The sequence below is a fragment of the Mytilus galloprovincialis genome, chromosome 8 (genome assembly GCF_965363235.1).
Source record: "Mytilus galloprovincialis chromosome 8, xbMytGall1.hap1.1, whole genome shotgun sequence".
In the NCBI taxonomy this organism is placed as follows: domain Eukaryota; kingdom Metazoa; phylum Mollusca; class Bivalvia; order Mytilida; family Mytilidae; genus Mytilus; species Mytilus galloprovincialis.
This window is the reverse complement of record NC_134845.1, coordinates 80834581-80855469: the sequence shown is the minus strand read 5'-3', so window position 1 is coordinate 80855469 and position 20889 is coordinate 80834581. Positions and strand designations below refer to the sequence as shown.

At 33.3% G+C, this 20889-nt stretch overlaps 1 protein-coding gene across 1 annotated transcript in view; it reads right to left on the bottom strand.

The window, feature by feature from the left end:
- The window catches only part of LOC143042659 (transcription intermediary factor 1-beta-like), a 41889-nt gene that overhangs the window by 9658 nt on the left and 11342 nt on the right, over positions 1 to 20889 (bottom strand). Inside the window, exon 2 of the mRNA XM_076215075.1 lies at positions 1537 to 1647. Within this exon, the coding sequence (XP_076071190.1) occupies positions 1537 to 1647 (111 nt within the window). The remainder of the gene's footprint in view (positions 1 to 1536; positions 1648 to 20889) is intronic.

Here is a 20889-nt window from a genome sequence, read left to right as displayed (position 1 = left end):
CATGGCAACGAGACAAACTGACGTCACAAGTATGTTTCCGTAAACAAAAAATCAAATGTAAATATCGAGCGTTTAAAATCTTTCTGTACGCCTAGAACGAATATAATTACATTGGAAGAAAATATATAAGTGAATAATGCTTAAAAAAGAATAATCATTGAATTATATAATATTACCATTATTTTCAAAATTGGGTGAACAGCCAAAACAGTATCGTATGTATAGGGCTTTCACGGCTAACAAAATAACCGATTTTGTCCTATTAGAATCGAAATAATTCATGGCAGTCGTAGATTTGTTTTCATTTAACCATCGCTTGGGCTTTTATATTTGTATTTTACCCCTAACGCTCAGGGTAAACTAGTCGAATATAAATGCCCAACCCATGGTTAAATGAAAACAAATCTACGGCTGCCATGAATTATTTCTTAAATGTAACAATAATAAATATTCATGATATTTTTGTCTACGGTTGCATTGCGTTATTGTTACGTTAATGCACTTCAATGAACGCTAGATTTATTAAACTTTAGCCTTCTATGGTTTTGTTGCTGAAGTTTTTTTCGCCAATAAGAACGAAATTACAGGAGGACTCTGAAAATGAAAACACTGTTTCCATCAGTTTCAACTTGTCAGCAAATGTTTGCATCAAATTAAGTTTTATTATGGTTTTTTAATCTATGCTAGGTTGGATATTGAAATCGGAGGTGAACATAAAATCAGTAATGGACGGCAATGAAATCATATTAAAAGACAACAAGAAACAACCTCACATGCTCTAAACAAAAGATTGGACGAGAATATAATCATCGCAAGAGTAAACAAAATATTATCTCAGCTGAAGCATGACACACATTGAAAGTTTCTTTAACTTCAAAAAGGGATAGTGCAGAATGGAATTGTACAGTATGCAATACAGACGTCACATTGCTGCATCACTCGTTAGTGATGGCTGCTTAGAGTGGTAGTCGGTGCCTTTGTTCTAAAGCTCAGATGAAAGTAGTGGTTATCCATTGACAATAACTGAGGGGAATTAACGGCACACTTTAAACCTTTTAGAAAACAGCATATAGTATTGTGGACAGATGTCAACAAATGTTTATTAGGCAATCAACAATTATAATAGATATTGTTTATAGGTACATTTTTAGGCCAAGTAACATTTAACGGACAATTCACAGATATTGCTAAAATGTTTAGCATACAAATTTATCTACTTGAACAATACATGAAAATCAAAATGAAAAAGGCAATTTATCTTTTTTTATTTTAGCACATAAAATATAAAATTTGAAAAAAAACATTCTTAAATTTGTCTAAAACATTTAAAATCAGCATATTTCTTAAGACATTGTATCCTTTTGATACATACATTTCTGTTTGAAAGATAAAGAATTCTGCATTATTTTTTTGATTTTTAGTAACAGTTCAACAAATTAAAGTTATAAAAAGTTATATCTGTGACACAGCCCAGCTTATTTTCCTTGACCTTAAATATATATACACATATATGCACAAGTCCTAAATAACTCTTACTTCTTTTGGTGTTTGTGATTGTGTCGCACCTCCTGTCTGTGGTTTCTGTTTCTGTTGATTTAATATTAGCACAGTCTTGTTCGTTGCTGCACTTTCTGGTCCAAAACGTCTCTAGAAAACAAAAAAATATACCTGGATACATTTTGAGTAAAAGGGTATCAAAATAATAGATTCTGATATATATTTTCCTATACTGTAAATAGAAGAGCAATGTATTTACTTCAATTATCTCCTTACAACTTTTATAACAATAGGTTTCAATGAGTCTTACAATTTTTTTTTAATCTTAATTTTTTATTGAAATCTGTACATTTGTTAGTAATAAAAACACCGAATACCGGTACCTTATCCCGGCCTCGTTAATGTTAGTAATAACTCATGTAAATATATATGTGTTAGTATTTGTTAGTTCATTTTACAAAACATTATATCAGCTGTAGTTACTATAATATAAAACCACATTTTTCATTTGCATTTAAAAAATAACATAATAAAAGTTCAAAAAAGGACCACAAATAAATGTATCATCATATGAGAATAATTATTTTAACAAACATACAGATATTCTACATGTTCTAAGTTTTATATTTTTTTAAGAATGGAAATATTGAGGAAAAATAAGTGAAACTAACAAAATTTAAGATAATAAAAAAAAAAGAAAAAAATTAATACATCAAAAAAAGAAAATGAAAATAAATTTAATGTTCTGATGAATATTTTTTTATGTTACTTCACAAATTAACATTCTATTATGTTTTTCACATATGAATTATAAAAGGACTTTAATTATAATCGAATACATGAGTAAATTGAATCCGCAATTTGTGGAAACTCTCAAGTTTATTGTTTCTTACCGCTATACACTTCTCTAAATTATAAAGATCTTTTAGTATTTTCTTCACAGCATGAATTAATAAAACTTTCTGGAAATATCTTGTATTACAAATTTGGCAAGTATTCCAAAAACAATATTTAAGAGGTTGGAGAGATTTAAAGATATTTCTGTCTTCATGATAAAGAAGTATTGGCAGCATTTAAATTGAAGAAGAGATTTGAGGTAAATTGAATGGCCTTCCAAATACATTTTTCGATAACAAGATTTAACAAATGGATCTTTATATTAATTTTATACCAAACAGAAAACTTGCGACAAAGATGGTTAACCACAAACATGAGATGGTAATTTGGAAGGCCATATAATTTACCTTAATTTAGGATAGACTCTCGAATTTTAAAGAGTCGCAATAGGATGAACGGATTATACAAACCGGAGGGAAAATATAATACAAGCCCAAACGAAATATATATAAACAAGTATATATGTATATTGAAATCTTGTAAAAGAGAGGCGAACGATACTAGATGGACAGTTAAACTCATAAGTTGAAATTAAACTGAGATCGCAATGGCTTAAAAAAAAAAGAGAGAAACAGACAAACGACAGTACACAAAACAACATACAAAACCAGATTAAGTAACACAGACCCCACCATCAACTTTGGGGTGATTTCAGGTTCTCCGGAAGGGCACGCAGATCATGTTCCACATATGGCATTCGTCGTGTTGCTCATGTTAGTATTTACCGGTGATGCTTCTGATTCAGTAGGTCATATTCGAGGGGAAAATATATTCGTAGTAGGAGCATATATATTATTACCTTGAAACATATAATTTCATATTAAATTTCGCATTTTGGGAGGGGGAAGTTGGGGGTAATAATGTATTTTTCGATACCCCGCTACCTTTTCCGACCTTACACACAAATACAAATACAATAGCTGTCCGATTAACCTTTACAATGCTATTCAAAACATAATTTGATATGCAGATCTAAATTCCATCGTTTTTTAATGTGTATGGTGACAGTTTATCCATTAATTTTAACAGTTGGAAATGATTTGCGGATATAACTGGATACACACTGGCTACCATCAGATACCCCTCCCCCTTTTCCACAAAAAAAGAGCTAAATTTAGATGGAATTGCAAAATAAGAAAATCAGCTTCTGTGCTGAATTGGTAAAATTCCAATCATCACAACTTCTTCAGTTTCCAGCATAATAGCGCAACCCTTAAAATGACAATGAGGATACTTTTTCAATTTGCCATTCTTGTAGATATCTTAATGATAGTGATTTTTGTTAATTACAGGTTCTGTTCATCTCAACAGTTCAAAATAAAAATTACATTCAACGGCAATAACTCTAAAAAAAAGTTGATCAGCTGATGTTTGCATAAGCTGGCATTGTTGTAAATCTTGTATTCATGGAATAGCTGTTTACAGCAGCTGATAATCTAAAAAATTGTTTAATATAACTTACTTTTTTAAGCCTTGTCATTTTGTTTTATACTTCTGGACTGATTCGAAGTATAGTGAATAGTGACAGACTTTGGGATGGTAATATGACAAATTTCCATATGTTCTTAAAGTTACTTTCGTACGTGTGTTCAAATGGTTCTATGCAGGATAACTGATAGCTTTATTTCAGTTTCTCGATAAAAACAATTACTGGATGCGGAACTAGTTGCCGTGACACCTTTTGGTGGTAATGAAAAAAATGATGGAATAATTATTCTACCAAATCCATCTAGTAGATCGGTAAATGTGAGTTCTTTCAACCTTATATTTTGGAGAAGGGACATCTATGGTCAACGTCAATTAGAAATGCATGTTCACTCCCTAAAGGACGTCCTACCTCTTATACAAAAGTTAATGAATATTTATCACATTTGCACGAAACATTATTCACTGCATCTTTCAAAACATTATTATATGTACAAACTATGTTTCAATGCCCCTGTCACAAATGTTTATATTAATCAATAAAAACTTAAACAGGTTAAATATGTTATCTCAGATATGTCCCATCAAAGACTTTACAGGTCGATTCGGACGGCAAAGGAAAACTTTCATTTGGCAACAGACATTCTTATACAAACAATTTAAAAAATTTAATTTAAGTATGTACCCGTCATTTCTTATACCTTCAGCAAACTTATTAATATTGTGATCCCAATTTTCACTTACGTATGAAGTTACAGTATCTAAATATTGACCGCTTCCTCTTTCAGTTCCCCATTTATATGTATAACCCGTCAGGAAACAGTATAACTGGTGATCTTTATATTGTCAACAACACTTTTCTATGAAATGTTACCAAATGTTTAGTTGTACAAAACATGTACCATCAATACGACAGGGACTGTCTACCCTTTCACATTTCAAACCTAATTCCTAGGGGCGGAACCATGATTTTAGGTAATTGGACGCAAACTTAAATTTCGGGGTAAAATTATTAGTCCGGCCGATCGGTGAAAAAATTGCTCAAATAATGAGGAAAGCACCAATTTTTGCATGATGGTACATTTTTGTGTACTAAGCAATATTAGCTATCGACCCACCTTCAAAAATTAATATAGCAGCTTATTTCAAGATGGCTGCCGTGCGTTCTAAAATATTTTCCACTATTGCACAAACCACAGTGGATTTGATACTGGAAGCACAAAAATCAACATATTTGAATGACTTGGTGTACTTAGCAAGATTTTGTTTTGATCTATCTTTGAAATACAAAATGGCGGCTATTTTCAAAATGGCCGCCTTGAAAAAGAAGCAAATATTCATTATTTAGAATTGACCTGAATATAAGCATTTTATTGATGTATAGTGTCATTTAGTAACTGCACAGTTCTGTCATTTTTTTTTTTGCCTTGCTCGTCATTTCATACACAAAGTAGTAGCTTTCATAAAAAGCTGCACTATTTGTTGTCTTGGTTCACACATAAAAGCTGTGATTTGGGATTTATCTGCCTACAGATATTATTCAGTGCAATATTTTGCAATTTGAGATAATAAACTGTGAATTGAGAATCATTTAAACACATTTCAGTGAACTGAAATGGCAGAAATTGAGGACAACAAGGACAAGAACATTGAAATGGCAGAAACTGAATCACTTGGGGATATGGAAAACCCACAGCTGAAGACACTTTAACAGAGGACAGCTCAGAAATTACTATTAAACAATTGTTTCAAGAGTTTTAGCAGATAGTAAATCTAATGCTCAAAGAAAAGCTGAGATTTACCGCAATATACAACAGAGTGAAGCGCGAATTGATGAAATATGTGTTGGTCTCATTACGTTTTCAAGCTGAACAGAAAGAGGCAATGCGAACAGATGAGAGCAATAACTCAGCAACTTCAGTAGTCTGAAGACAGGATAGAACACAAGGCTAGTAATAATTGCTTGGCGGAATTGATGGTCAGACCAATAAGATATTCATTGTTGTGGTGAGACGAATGGCCAAGCTGACAACAACTGAGGAAGGAGACATAGTTCAATTTAAAAGTGCATTTTAACAGCAGGGTACATTTTAACATCTTGCATCTGTATCTGTTGTTAAATGAATTAGTGTTCAATCGAAATAAAGAAGTTAAAATTGCTGCAATGGACACATCATCTAAGCCAAAATTTGACCTTAGCCAGTACAACACAAGTTTACCAAAAGTATACAACAAAATCCATGCCTGGGGTCTTTCCCCAATTGTAGTTCGCACGAACCATCAACCGCGCCAACTCTGTTGAAAGTCTTCACCTCAAGTCAAAAGTCCTATGTCAGGGTCCTTGACCCTGCATGAGACAGTTCAAATTATTCTACGACAATCTTCATTTAAGAACATACTAAAAACCTCTAGTACTTATTAAGGATACCAGCTAAAGGCTTATGTGTCTTCTTACGCACACTTACCATCTACTATGAGTCAGTAATATTTGGTTCAGAGAAGCACACCATTACAGAAACAATGGGCTGCAAGTGTATTCTATCAAGTTTCTCCAATGTTAAATGCAGTGCCTACTTACGGTATCATCCCCGTCGATTTAATGCATATGGCAAATCCCACATTTATCACTCAAATTATGACAACATCGTCAGCTCCTAGAGCTCTAACAGGCTTCCCATAACATCAAGCTGACTCCACTGACCGATTCAGGAAATGGCAGAGGAAACCAAAAGAGAAACCTCATTGGAGAGAGAATATGTACCCGATGGCAAGAACATCTTGGTGCAAGGGACCGGAGCCGAAGCCCACAGCTCTAAAAATGCAAAATCTCAATTGAATAGGATTTGTGACTTGGGAGGCGTTCATTTACCAATTTGAACGAACTGCCGGTAGATGACAATGGAAAAACAAAAAAATGTGTGTAGGCCCCATATTGCAGGTCGATGTTGGCTTTGAGAACGCTTGCAAGGTAAACACAGATGATGATTCCAAGGCCTTAACAAAAGCATTCATAAGGAGCAGCGCTTAAGAAAGAAAGACGATCAAACCAGATTGGAACCGAAGCATTCCGTCGAGGATGTAAAGACAAAGATTCTTCAAGGCATGTAATAGAGAGGAACCCAGAAACATTCAACAAGGCGTTAAAACAATTGAAAACCCCGATAGCAAACCAGATGGCTATGTATAGACCAAAAAGTGCCAGTTATGACCATCGACAAGTGTACTTTGCTGATGGCGCAGTATCACCGACCGATAAAGGAAATATGAGCAGTCCTTTGGAAAATGAGGTGCATAACCTCGCACATATTGTCACAAAACTAGTTGATGCTATGCTTTCAACTAATCAGCAGAACTGTGGATTGGCCGATCAGTATAACCTTGGTTCAAATAATCATGGAAGATCACCTGCTCAATATACACGTGGAAGATCTCCAAAGCAATACAATCGCGGTAGATCGCCTGGTAGAAATACACCAAAGCTTAATGCCTATCAATCAGCAACACCCCCACTAAGCTAGAGATCATATTATCCCTAAAGACAACGGTTAGCATCTCCATTGGCAAACTCCAGAAATCCCGGTTATTTCAGGCAACGGTCAACTTCACCAGGATACGGAGCAAATCAAAGTGCAACCCCAACAATGAAGTCTTTAAACAGCACAGGGTCTTGCCAGTAGACCAATGCACGATTCCAAAGTTTATTGGCCATGAAACCATGAAACATCACCTCATCACAAAATCGAACAGAGGCCCACGGCCTCGTCTGATATTGTTATCAGACGAACCATTTGAAAGAGCTTAGCAGTACGAGGTACTATACATGAAAAGAATGTGAGCATGATTGTGGACACTGCTGCAATGATAACATTAGTACATGAGAAACTAATTCCGGCAGAAAATGGAGATTTGGAGAACGTAAAGCTATGTGGTTTGGTTTAACAGATTGTTATTCGGAAGATTATAAAGAACGACTCTCGACATTAATAGAGTACACATACAATGGGATGTGTGCAAAGAGTCATTAACAGACGATGCTATACTATTTGTTTAGGGGCCAGCTGAAGGACGCCTCCGGGTGCGGGAATTTCTCGCTACATTGAAACCTGTTGGTGACCCTCTGCTGTTGTTTTTTTCTATTTTTTTTTATTTGGTCGGGTTGTTGTCTCTTTGACACTTTCCCCATTTCCATTCTCAATTTTATTATGCTAGATATTTTGGACACACTGAGCGCACCTGATAAACCTGAGTACTCCTACAATTACCCTCAACAATGAAATAATAAATGCGGCATTTGTTAACAGTGGATAAGAGATTTCAACTCAGCAAGTTTGCATAAAACGAACCATCACAGTTCCGCCAAACTCAAAAATGACTGTTACCTTTAAAACTAATAAAAGTGCTGACCAGGAGTGCATTTTAGGACCATGCTAGCTGAATAGTTGCGAATTTGTTTCGCACGTAGTTGGAAAAGGAAATAGTTGGCCCTTAACCATTTTTAAATGATGGCATTCGTCTAATCCGCGTGAAGAAAGGTACACCTGTTGATTACATAGAATAATTTGACGATGTAGTTGTTACGGCAGATGAAAACGCGATAAGTGACGTAAGACGTGGCATTGATGAGACACGAGACAAGGTTCCCTCGGCACTGCCTCGACGTTTAGAAGAGTTACCTACTATTCCACCACATTTAACCGACCTATATAAACGTTCAATCGACTAGTTTCAATCTATTTCATTCCAACCATTAAAAGTGAAAGCGTTTCAAGAATAACATGTAACATATTGATTAACATTTTGAATTTCATTATTTGGTTTTTGTATATGCAACCATATTTGCAAATGTATGTGTTATAGAAATAACCAAATTAATTTTTTTTTGGTGGAAGAAGACTTCAAGTGCCGACTTTAAAATCATTGAACCTCCGTATGCCGCATTCGTTTCTGTGTATTACAATTTCATAACAACTTCTGATTCCTGACACCGATTTTACACATGATTAAGCATCTGAATCACTTAATTTGTAAATTAGGATTGAAAAAAATCACTATCGTAAGTATGTACCTTTTTATTTATGTAAATTATTAGATTTAATCTCATCTACATGAACGTTATTTGTTTACTTGTAACCGGATGTTTTTACTGTAGATATTTGTAATACGCATGCGTGTATTTGGTATTGGGACACCTCGCCCAGTTTACATGTTCGCCCTTTGTCTGTTTGTCCTCAGTTATATAATTCGTATAGTACGTTCGCCTTGTGTTCATTTTCTTTACTCTTATCAAGGACGTTTTATAATACGTCCTTGAATTTATTTTAAAATATTAATATTAAGGGTATCGTTAAAAAAACCTCTAAAACACGATTTAGTGAAAATCATCTGTTCCTTATTTTGTTCCCCAGGTAAGACAATCGTGTTCAGCCAATCAAATTCTGTGTTTCTCATGATCAATTCAATAGCCAATCAAAAACGTTTTCTCTGAAGATTATTCTAACATGCTAGATTTTGAACTTGTGTTGTTATCATCTAGTTGTAAAATCGTGAACATTGCATGTGAATTTTCATCTGCAAGCAGGTTCTTACACAGTTTAAGGATTAATGCATGGCTGATTGACAAAATTCAATGAAGCAGTACTACCATAAAGATAATAAATAGTTTTTTTTTCACTAATTTATTGACATAATACTAGTTATAACATATTTTGTTTTTGTATTCAATTAAATTATTTAAATGACAATGTACTATTCTTTTTTCACAAAGATCAACAAACAGGTTGGGACCACCCCCCCCCCCCCTTTCCCAAACCCATTATGAGTGGTGTCCCTTAAATGAGGGACTGTCCCTATAACAAGGTGTCATTTTACTGTTAAAAAAACCCAACTCAAAAGTGGGAAAATTCATTATATTTGGAACAACTTTTCTAAATGAGGGGTCAAATTAATAAAGGAGATATAAGTTTAGAAACAACACAAAATTCTTTTGGCCATTTAATACTTGATAGATGCATAGTTCTTGGGGAAAAGTTTCATCAAATAATATGAATATAAAGGTGCTCATTTTTTACAGTGGGTTGTAATGTTCTTCCAATGAGGGTCCATCGTTGTGCATAATTCAAAATGGGAAATTTCAAACAACCATCTAATATTCTTACACAAGAAAATAAACCCTTGTCTGCTAGCTACATGTTCATCTTTTCTACCAATTTAATAACTAGAATCATGCAAACAGACAGATCGTGCAAAATACTTCGCTAAAAATTGTAACATTTAAAATTGTTGTCGAGTACTAAAAAACCCCATGGGAACTTTCCAAAGCTGGCGGGTATGTAACAAGTCTTACTATTTTTGTGCCCCATTTATGGGCATTATCTTTTCTGGTCTGTCCGTCCGTCCTGCTTCAGGTTAAAGTTTATGGTCGAGGTTGTTTTTGATAAAGTTGAAATCCAATCAACTTGAAATTTGTGTTCCTTATGATATGATCTTTCTAATTTTACTGCCAAATTAAAGATTTTACCTAATTTTCACAGTCCACTGAACATAGAAAATGATTGTACGGATGGGAAATCCATGTACTTATGACACATTCTTGACACATTCTTGTTTGAAGAAAAAAATACGTCATAACGATAATGGAACAAAGCAGGCTGGGTTAGTGGGACTGCTTTTATGATAATTCGGCTCTTTGATTATATGTTAAAATTAATTGATAACAAATTCAAGGATATGAAGTCCATTTTTGAAAGAATCATTACTTTAATTTCCGAAATTATAAAAAAAAATACCTTTAGGACAATCTTGATATTTATACCGTTTTTCCGCCATCTTGAAAATGGCAGCCATATTGGATTTTTTAGAGTGGGTTCATAGCTGAAATTAAAGGCTATATAACCAAGAACTTCTATGTAAAGTTTCATGCTTTCCTCATTAAGTGAGCAATTCTGCACTATATCTGCACAAATCGGCCGGACTATTTCTTCATACACAGAGAAAATATTACAGTCATTCCTTAAATAGATACATTAATGAAATTATTGCTGAATCTGTCCAAATCAATATATAAAAAACTCGAAATATATGTTGTTCTTTGATATACTAAATTTATACCTTGTATCTAGATTTTTGATTGTGGTCTATTTTGTGTAAGAATACTATGATGTGTCAAATATTTAATCACAATCCAAATTTAGAGCTGTCTCAAGCTTGAATGAAGAAACTATATTGCCCTAACTGTTCATGGTTCGACTTCTATCGTCGTATCAAGCTGCGTCCTGCGGAGCATATTATTATTACTTAACGTGATGGTAAGATAAATATGCGTTTAATATGAGATTGCAAAACTTTCTTTCTGTCTTCTTCGAGTGACCATATCTTGATAAGAATTTCGTTAATAAATTATACCTTGATTTGATGATGACGTGAAGAAGCTAGAAGACGATTATGGGGTAAATAAGTTAAGAAAATATAAAACAAAAACAGACAGCGCTTGAAACAAAAGACAACAGTCCACAAAATTCTCCAAACAAAACAAAAGATTGCGTAACCTGAACTTGAGCCTGAAACTTACAAATACCGGATAGGAATCAGGGATAGATTCAAGCGAGGGCGTGGCGGAAGTGCGCCTCCAACTATTTGCAAACACGGGTTGTCCCTAGCTTTATTAATCATATTTCGATATAAAAAAAAATGATGCACACTGAATAACGCGCGTCATCCAATCAGAAGACGCGTTACATCCGAAACTAAATTATTAATTGGTAATATGAAAAGTGTTTTAAAATGGGATCGCTTCACCCATAGATATATTATATTTACCATTCTGAAATGTATTTATGCAGAATAACAAACAGACATATAAAAAAACTTTATTAAAACATTTACAAAAAAAAAGATTGAAAAAAATTCTGTTCTACAAGATACAAAAATTGGAGTGGTTAGGTACTTGTTGGTGTTTGGAAGAGGGTTTACTGAAAGTCACCGATAAAAAATTGAACAAGTTAAAAAGCGCTTTGAGTGATCTGTTACAGCAATACGAGAAGGGCCGGAATGAAATATTTCAAAGTAAGGGCACTTGCTTGTATTGTTAGACAAATTATCTCAACTCGTATAAAAAGAAGATGTGATATGATTGCCAATGAGACAACTCTTCACATGAGAAGTAAATGAGACAGAAATTAACAACTATATATATAGCTTACCGTGCGGTCTTCAACAATGAGCAAAGCCCATACTCATAGTCAGCTATAAAAGGCCCCGAAATGACAATGTAAAACAATTCAAATCAATTATGTAACACATAAACAAACGACAACCACTGAATTATAGGCTCCTGGCTTTGGACAGACACATACATACCAGGCTGTTTCAGGGAATCTTGTACGTTTAAGATCTATATTTATGTATGAATGCACACATACAAGAGAATGCTGGAATTCCAGCGTGATGTTTAAACCCGAAGCTGTAAATGAATGCAGGTTTTGGTTAGATAATATAAAAAAATAAATGAGATAGGATCTTAGTTTTGTTAGTTGACATCAGGAGCCTGTAATTCAGTGGTTGTCGTTTGTGTATGTGTTACATATTTGTTTTTCGTTAATTTTTTTAAAAATAAATAAGGCCGTTATTGTCATATCGGAGCCTTTTAAAGCTGACTATGCGGTATGGGCTTTGCTCATTGTTGAAGGCCGTACGGTGACCTATAGTTGTTAATGAATTTGTCATTTTGGTCTCTTGTGGACAGTTGTCTCATTGGCAATCATACTACATCTTCTTTTTTATATATATTACAAAGTACGAAACCATCACGTCTTTTGTGACGCCTCAGAAACAGGTTTCAGAAGTCATTTGACCACAGGTTTAGAGGACGAACCGATAGAGATATACGGAAGTCGGTCTTTCACTGAAAAAGAAAAAAAATGTAGACATGGAGAGAACTTGAATCAGTAAAAAGGGTTTTAAGATATCTTGTGATCATATTGCACGGTGCGAAAATAAGAGTTTACACAGACAATAAAAATGTACCACACATTATGAAAATCGGGAGTAAGCAAAATGAATTACATAGAAGCGTTGTGTCTGTTCATAAAATTTGTCAAGATAACAAGATCAAACTAAATTTAGTGTGAATACCAGACGAGCATAATGATAAAGCAGGCAGTCTAAGTAGAAAATCAGATTGTGATGATTGGGAAATCGACGATTGGATTTATACGTATATTAAAATGCAGAATGCAACAAATTCAATTCGAAATTCTGGTGCACAGGTACATAAGGCATTAATGCTCTTTCTGTCTCTGTTGACTCCACAGAGAAACGTTTGCAGGTCTTGAAGAAATTGGGTTTATGCTATTTGTTTATCTCTTATTTATTCTGGTTCCCGTTCTTTTTAATTTTATCAAATACGGCGGGCTGTCGGCAAGTTGAAATTTGCGTTTGTGTTGTTTTCTTTCTAGGCATATGTAGTATAGATAATACTAAGATTTATCGCGGTTGTAAAGCGGGAAAATATTGTATTGACATTATGGGTATTATGCGTATGGTCCAATCGGATTGGTTGATTGAAATCCGGGTATGTAGATATGTATTATGTATAATTTGTTTGTCACTTTCAAGCCGCCGTCCGTGCGTGTATGACTTAAACTTAAGTCATATATATATGTATGTCTATAAATATACATTAAATTAATATTAGGATCCATTTTGTTACATCTTGTGACCAATTTTATTTGGCAATCGCCAATGGCAGTCAGCAGGGTTAAAGAACATCAGTTGTTCGACCTGTTAGTCAATTGTTTTTTGTTTAAATATACTTTTTCATTTTTTTGGTCTTTTGGAAAATGTTGTTTGAGCTGTGTTTAGACCCTTCTACAACGAAATTTGTTTTATATGCACACGTATAAAATTTGCGGTTTTTATCCAACGCAATCATATTAGGTTTGAATGTAGTTTTCAATTTAGACTTGTTTATATTTTTTCGTTTGGGCTTGTATAATGATGCAAAAATGCCTGATATTTAAAGATAATATTTATTAATGAATTATAAGTAACGTTTTGATAAATAACGGAAAAACTGCACAGAAGTAAAATAGAATATTTATCATTGAATTATAAAATAAAATGACAGAAGAATAAACGTAAATAAAACAAATTAAAGAAAGTTTAACTTGTTTATAAAACAATTTCCTAAAAATATAAATGTAAAGTGTTTAATCTTTTAAGCATATGTGATAACATTGTCTCAGAAATGTCCTCCAACTAATTGATAAATGTGTCAGCTTCGAAGGCATAAAGATAATTGTAATTTATAGACTTGGACAATTAAGATTAAGTAATTCTGCCTTTAACCGACAAAGTCCATTGTTTATTAAAAGACATCAGAGAAAGCTATTGTATTGAGTAACAAAATATTACGTGTCAAACTAAGTCCAGTCTGCTATATAAAGGCGTGCAAAATATTTGGTTCACTAGACTGTGTGTGAACCCGAATAAAATGTAGTAAGCAGACTGGATTGTCTTTTAAAGGTTAGTATAAATAAGGACTGACATTCAGTCCTACCAAGGCAAGCAAAGCTTTCCACATCCCTATATATAAGCGCAAACTACATGCCTTCTTGTAATAAGGGCGAATACTGATTGCTCTATTTCTACTTTCAAACGTTGGGCACGATATTCCTACAACCCCTAGGATTTAAAACAGAATCTTCGAAATTTCATCCGCAAAACAAAATAAAAATGTTAGAAACATGAACCAATATTAAAACAAATTCAATATATGTTTTAAATTATGTTTTTACAGCTCTTGATCATATACTAAGTAATATCTAGTATATTTGAGGATTAAAATAACAAAGCTATGTGGAAAAAACGGATGTCCAACGTTACATTTATGAAAAACTGTTTTAACTCTTATACATACAGTGAACCTATTTCTTATTCTCTGATCTTCCTGAAACTTGGCAGGAACAACGACATGTGTCGGTTCTTTGTGGCGTTAAAGCCGTTATTTTGTCAAATTTCATTTGACTCGGTGGCTGCATATTAAGCTGGAATAAGAAAAATGTCCAATGACATTTTTCATTAACTCAACGACTGAAAGTTAATTTTATAAGTAGATATAGCAGAAAATGAATAAAAAGAGTGAGACAATAATAATATCTACCAAAAGTACAAATATTTGCCTCATTGTTCGTGAGTTCAAATATTGCTGATTCAATAAAATCTTCTCTACACAGTCGTTTTTTAAACGGTAGCCATTTTGTCCAAGTTGATATTTCATTTTTCAAAGCAGTTAACCAGTTAACGCGTATTTTTTATAATTGATCAAAACAAAAGTTAGATACACGAAGAGTAAAAAATGCCAAGATTCTTTCCTTATTAATAGATATAGGAAGATGTGGTATGAGTGCCAATGAGACAACTCTCCATCCAAATAACAATTTATAAAAGTAAACCATTATAGGTCAATGTACGGCCTTCAACACGGAGCCTTGACTCACACCGAACAACAAGCTATAAAGGGCCCCAAAATTACTAGACATAAGTGTAAAACCATTCAAACGGGAAAACCAACGTGCTAATCTATATAAAAAAATGGTATATATTTACTTTGAATGTGTCAAGCATCTATAAACATATTATACTTAGTTTCATATACAGCGATGCTTTTAATTTTCATTTTAAAATATTGATATACGTGTATATCGATTCTGATGAATTTATATTAGCATATAAGAGTTGACACTTATGATAATTTTTGTGCAATAGCTATATGTGTATAGATTTGCCATTTTTACATTTTTTTGTAAATGTTGCTTGCAAAGTAAAAACAATATTGCATCGACTCTGATCCAAATCAAAAGCATACCTATTTTCAAATTATAATTTTATATCATATACAAAATGTTTAGACTTTAAAAATCGATAAGATTATTTAAAAGACGGTTAAAACCAATACATTTTTCGGTATCCAAAGAAAAACGTGATAACACGCATTGACTAAACACGCCTTCTCAATAAGGGTCTTATCTGACCTTGCTTTATCTTAAGTATTGAAACAGTTTATCTGACCTTGTTTAATTCAACATATTTGGGTCTTAAAGGAATAAAATGCTTCCACACATTACAAAACGGTAGCCAATTTGTCCAAACGTCTGAAAACGTCTAAATTCCGAAAGACGCTAATTTCCGACGTTACATGTGCTAAAGTTTCAATTAAATGTTCATGATAATTAAAACAAATCGTGTTATGAAATTTGGAAAAAGAGGTTCATGATTGCTGCCGAAATAAAAGAATAGTGCATGTTGCTATAGTCTCCGCCCGGGGATATAGGTTCGACACAGGTTAAATTTTGCAATTTTTATTAATCGTTAATAGCTTTTAACGATTTATTTAAAAGAATGATGAAATTGGGGGGGGGGGGGGGGGGATCTCATTACATGAACTTCGTCCAACTTTTGTAAAGACAAATTGGAGACACCAAGACACTTAATGTAAAATGCGAATTGAAATTTATGTTGCGGAAGTACTCCGAAATAAATCATTTAAAGTCGTCACTTCAGTAAGGTGCAATCACCAATATTAAAAGACTTAATACCAGTTCACGGAATGTTTTACTTTGCGATTTGTCCTGCTATTCATGCTATAACTGTCGTGATGAAAGTTATTCCTATACTAGCGAAGCCGGAACTTTTCGTCAATATTAACTTGTGCATGAAATGTAGGTAATTGAAAGACAAATCCCAAACAGCGACGAAAACCGTTTCATCGAATAAATAAAAACCCCGGATTATATTAGCCGTTTTCGCGGACGATTCAGTAGTAGATTACTATATTTTAAAATGTATATCAGAAGTTAAACACTATAGATGACTTGGGAAATATTTCACAAGCCAAGGTTCAAGTAATTGAAGGGTTGTATTTCAACAACTTATGTGCCAGGGAAAATACAATTCTATTCAAATTAAACCAAGGGTAAAAATGTTCGATTTACTTGCAGAGTGTCAGATATATTTGTATTGGGGTTGAATTAAGATATAGAAATTTTACAATGACAGATGATATGCACCTTGAAAGTTAAACATCCTATGATAAAAGTTTTGTACATCTAATAATATTTTTTTTTATGGAAAACCGTATACATGTACTTCCGTCCCATCCTTCCTTCATACATTACTTGCAACAGTACTGCATTTTTAGTTGAAATAACTTAAAGGGTAAACATTATTAAATCGATTTCCACAACTTGAGGTAATTTATGATAAAATGACATCTCAAAACGAACAGAACCAGAATCAACCAACATATAAAAAAACGAATAAAACTTGCAAAAATTAATCGAAGTCAAAAACCCTCTTCGACGCCGCATTTAAAAGTGTAACGTCGTGTTTTAGGAACATCGTGCCAAACGTTTGAAAGTAGAAATAGAGCAATCAATACTTCAATTAACCCTTATTACAAGAAGGCATGTAGTTTGCGATTATTTAAAGAGAGGTGGAAAGCTTGGCTTGCCTTGGTAGGACTGAATACCAGTCCTCATACAATTCCACATTTTATTCATACAACAAATAGAAGTTTATTTTGCCTTGAATGGCTTTACTGCCCTGTCACGTTTGGTAACACATTAAAATTTAAATTGGGATCTATAAAATATATAAGTTTCTCACAGAAGGTAACCAAAGAAGGTAACCAAAGATTTTGCGACGATGCAAATATTAAACTTTACAATATAAATAAATATCTTTAACCAATGAATTCAAATAGCAAAAGCTACGCAATTAACAAATATATACTTATTAAGATTCATGTTAATTATTTAACAATAAAATACATTAAATATGAAATTTGGAGTTTTACCAAGGGAGCTAACAATTAATTAATAACACTGTCTGCCACACAGCATTTCGGGGACTCTCCCTCTGGTATCTTTCGTTCCTCTTTTATAGCTGACTATGCGGGTTTTTTCTAATTATTGGGGGCATTATGATGACCTATATTTATTAATTTCTGTGTCATTTAGTCTCTTGGCAATCATAATACATATTCTTTTATATATATAAATTGTCGTTATTACGACATAGCTATGTCGTTAAAATGACATAGTGATGTCGTTATTACGACATGTTATGTCGAAATTACGACATAGCGATGTCGTTATAACGACATGTTATGTCGTAATTACGACATCGCGATGTCGTAAAAACGACATGTTATGTCGAAATTACGACATGCTATGTCGTAATTACGACATAATTTTTTTTTTGAATGGCCCTTATCGGCTTCCGTATAAACACGATGTCGAATTAGATGTAAAACAAAAGGAAAATGAATCTGTTTTAGAATTTTTCGACAGACTAAAAATAATTGCAAAGGATTTAGAAATACCTGAAAATTTGGAATTCATCATGGGTAAAAAGGGATTACTACCTAAATTAACTACTAGTATAACTTTGAGTAACCCGAAAAATCTAAATGAACTAAGGCAAGCGGCAAAAATAGCTGAAAAATGTGCTAACGTACATAAAATGATAAAAGATTCTGATTATTCAAATTTAAATGTAATAAAACAAGATAAAGATCTAGATGAAATAACTGAGAAAATCGAAACATTAAATTTAAAAATAAAAGAACAGATGCCACAGGTTAATGCATATAGAAATAACAGAGTCAATATGACGACAAAGCAAAATTTTGTTTGTAAACATTGTGGTATGTCATATTACCATAAAAACCATAAATGTAAAGCAAGAAATAAGGAATGCTTTAATTGTAAAAAGGTAGGACATTTAGCAAGAGTTTGTTTCACTACACCGTATAGAAATGTGATAAAAACTAAAAGCTTTAAAAGTAGACAGAAACCACACAAGAAAAAGAGAGAAAACATTTATTTAAATTTAATGACTAATATTGAAGGAAATAATGTAAATGTTGATATATTAGGAATTAAAACAAAAGGATTGATTGATACAGGAGCTGCTGCATCCTGTATTTCAAGTTACTTATTTAATAAACTAGATAAAACTAAAATAAAAGTAAACTTGTCAAGGATAAACAATGTGTATGGTGTAGGCAGCGAAGGAATTTCTGTCAAAGGACAAGTAAAGCTTCCACTTAAATTTGATAAAGACCCAGTTGTTTACCAGAATTTCTACATAATTGATAAAATTCAACACTCTTTAATAATTGGAAATAACTTTTTGGAATATAATAAAGCTAACATTAATTATCCTACTAAAACTTTAAACTTGCATGATGGAATTGCCCAGATCGCACTCATAAGTACTAGACAAAATGAAGCTAAAACTCTAAAACACATTGAGCTTCCAGCTAAGAAAATAAGCATTATTCCTGTTAAAATTCCTAAACAATATATAGGGAAGCAAATAATACTTGAACCTAGTCAGTCTTTGCAAAATAAAAGCATTGTAGGTGCTTCTTGTCTTGTGTCGTCTTCAACCCAACAAACAGTAATGCAAGTCATAAACCCAAATGAAGATAAAGTGGTGCTAAACGGAAATGAAATTGTTGCTTTAATATCAGAAATACAACCTAACTCTATTCAAAATTGGTCTGATAAAACTGAAAAATTTCATATAAATAACATTGAAAAGGGTCATAAAAAGCAAAAACAAAATTTGAACATTGATCTCTCTGAAGCAGACTTAACAAATGATCAAAAGGAAACATTAAGAAAATTTGTTGATAAAAATAGGAATGCGTTTGCAACAGATTTATCGGAAATTGGCATGACAGATGTACACTTTCATGAAATTGACACAGGGAACAACCCTCCTGTAAGTTTACCCCCACACAGAGCTGCACCCAATATAAAACTGCAGAGATTGAAAGACAATGATAAAAGATATGATTTTTCATTTCCTATCGTTAATTATCCATTTTTAGATGGTGACGTTCCCTTGTCACCATCTTACGGTGTTTATATATCTCAACTTGTACGATTCGCTCGTGTATATATATATATGTAACAATGTTTTAGATTTTTACGAGAGAAATTTATGTATTACTGAAAAAATATTACACCAGGGTTTTCGATATCACAAACTAGTCAAAACATTTACTAAATTTTATCATCGGTATAAGGGCATCATTCGTAAATATAGCTCAACATGCAGACTTCTTATACGTTCAGGTATTTCACATCCAATTTTTTTATGGAAATATTCTTTATAAAGCACAAAGGTGTCAGTATTCACCTCAAAAACTAACAAAACCTTTGAATAGACTTATTAAGAAGGGATATAGTTACGATACTGTTGTCAGGTCATTAAAGATTGCATATGTTGGCGTTAATATTGATTCACTGTCTTTGCATCGGAACTAAACACATTTATTCAAAAACCAGTTGTTGGCATGACACGGGTTATGTTCTTCTCATATATGTTATGATGGTATGATACTAAACCCCTAACGGGAGGGATTGTGCCTGATGTTCATATGATGAAATCATAATCTTTCAGTCAGTTTAATTGAAGTCTGGAGCTGGCATGTCAGTTAACTGCTAGTAGTCTGTTGTTATTTATGTATTATTGTCATTTTGTTTATTTTCTTTGGTTACATCTTCTGACATCAGACTCGGACTTCTCTTGAACTGAATTTTAATGTGCGTATTGTTATGCGTTTACTTTTCTACATTGGCTAACAAACATGTTAAACCCCGCCGCATTTTTGCGCCTGTCCCAAGTCAGGAGCCTCTGGCCTTTGTTAGTCTTGTATTTTTAATTTTAGTTTCTTGTGTACAATTTGGAAATTAGTATGGCGTTCATTATCACTGAACTAGCATATATTTGTTTAGGGGCCAGTTGAAGGACGCCTCCGGGTGCGGGAATTTCTCGCTACATTGAAGACCTGTTGGTGACCTTCTGCTGTTGTTTTTTTCTATGGTCGGGTTGTTGTCTCTTTGGCACATTCCCCATTTCCATTCTCAATTTTAAGTTGAAGAGATGTTGAAGTACAAAATTATTGAGCCTTCTAATTCTATTTGGCATAGCCCCGTTTGTCTCAAGAAAGACAACAGTTGGCGATTTTGCGTTGATTATAGAAGGGTCAATGCTTTT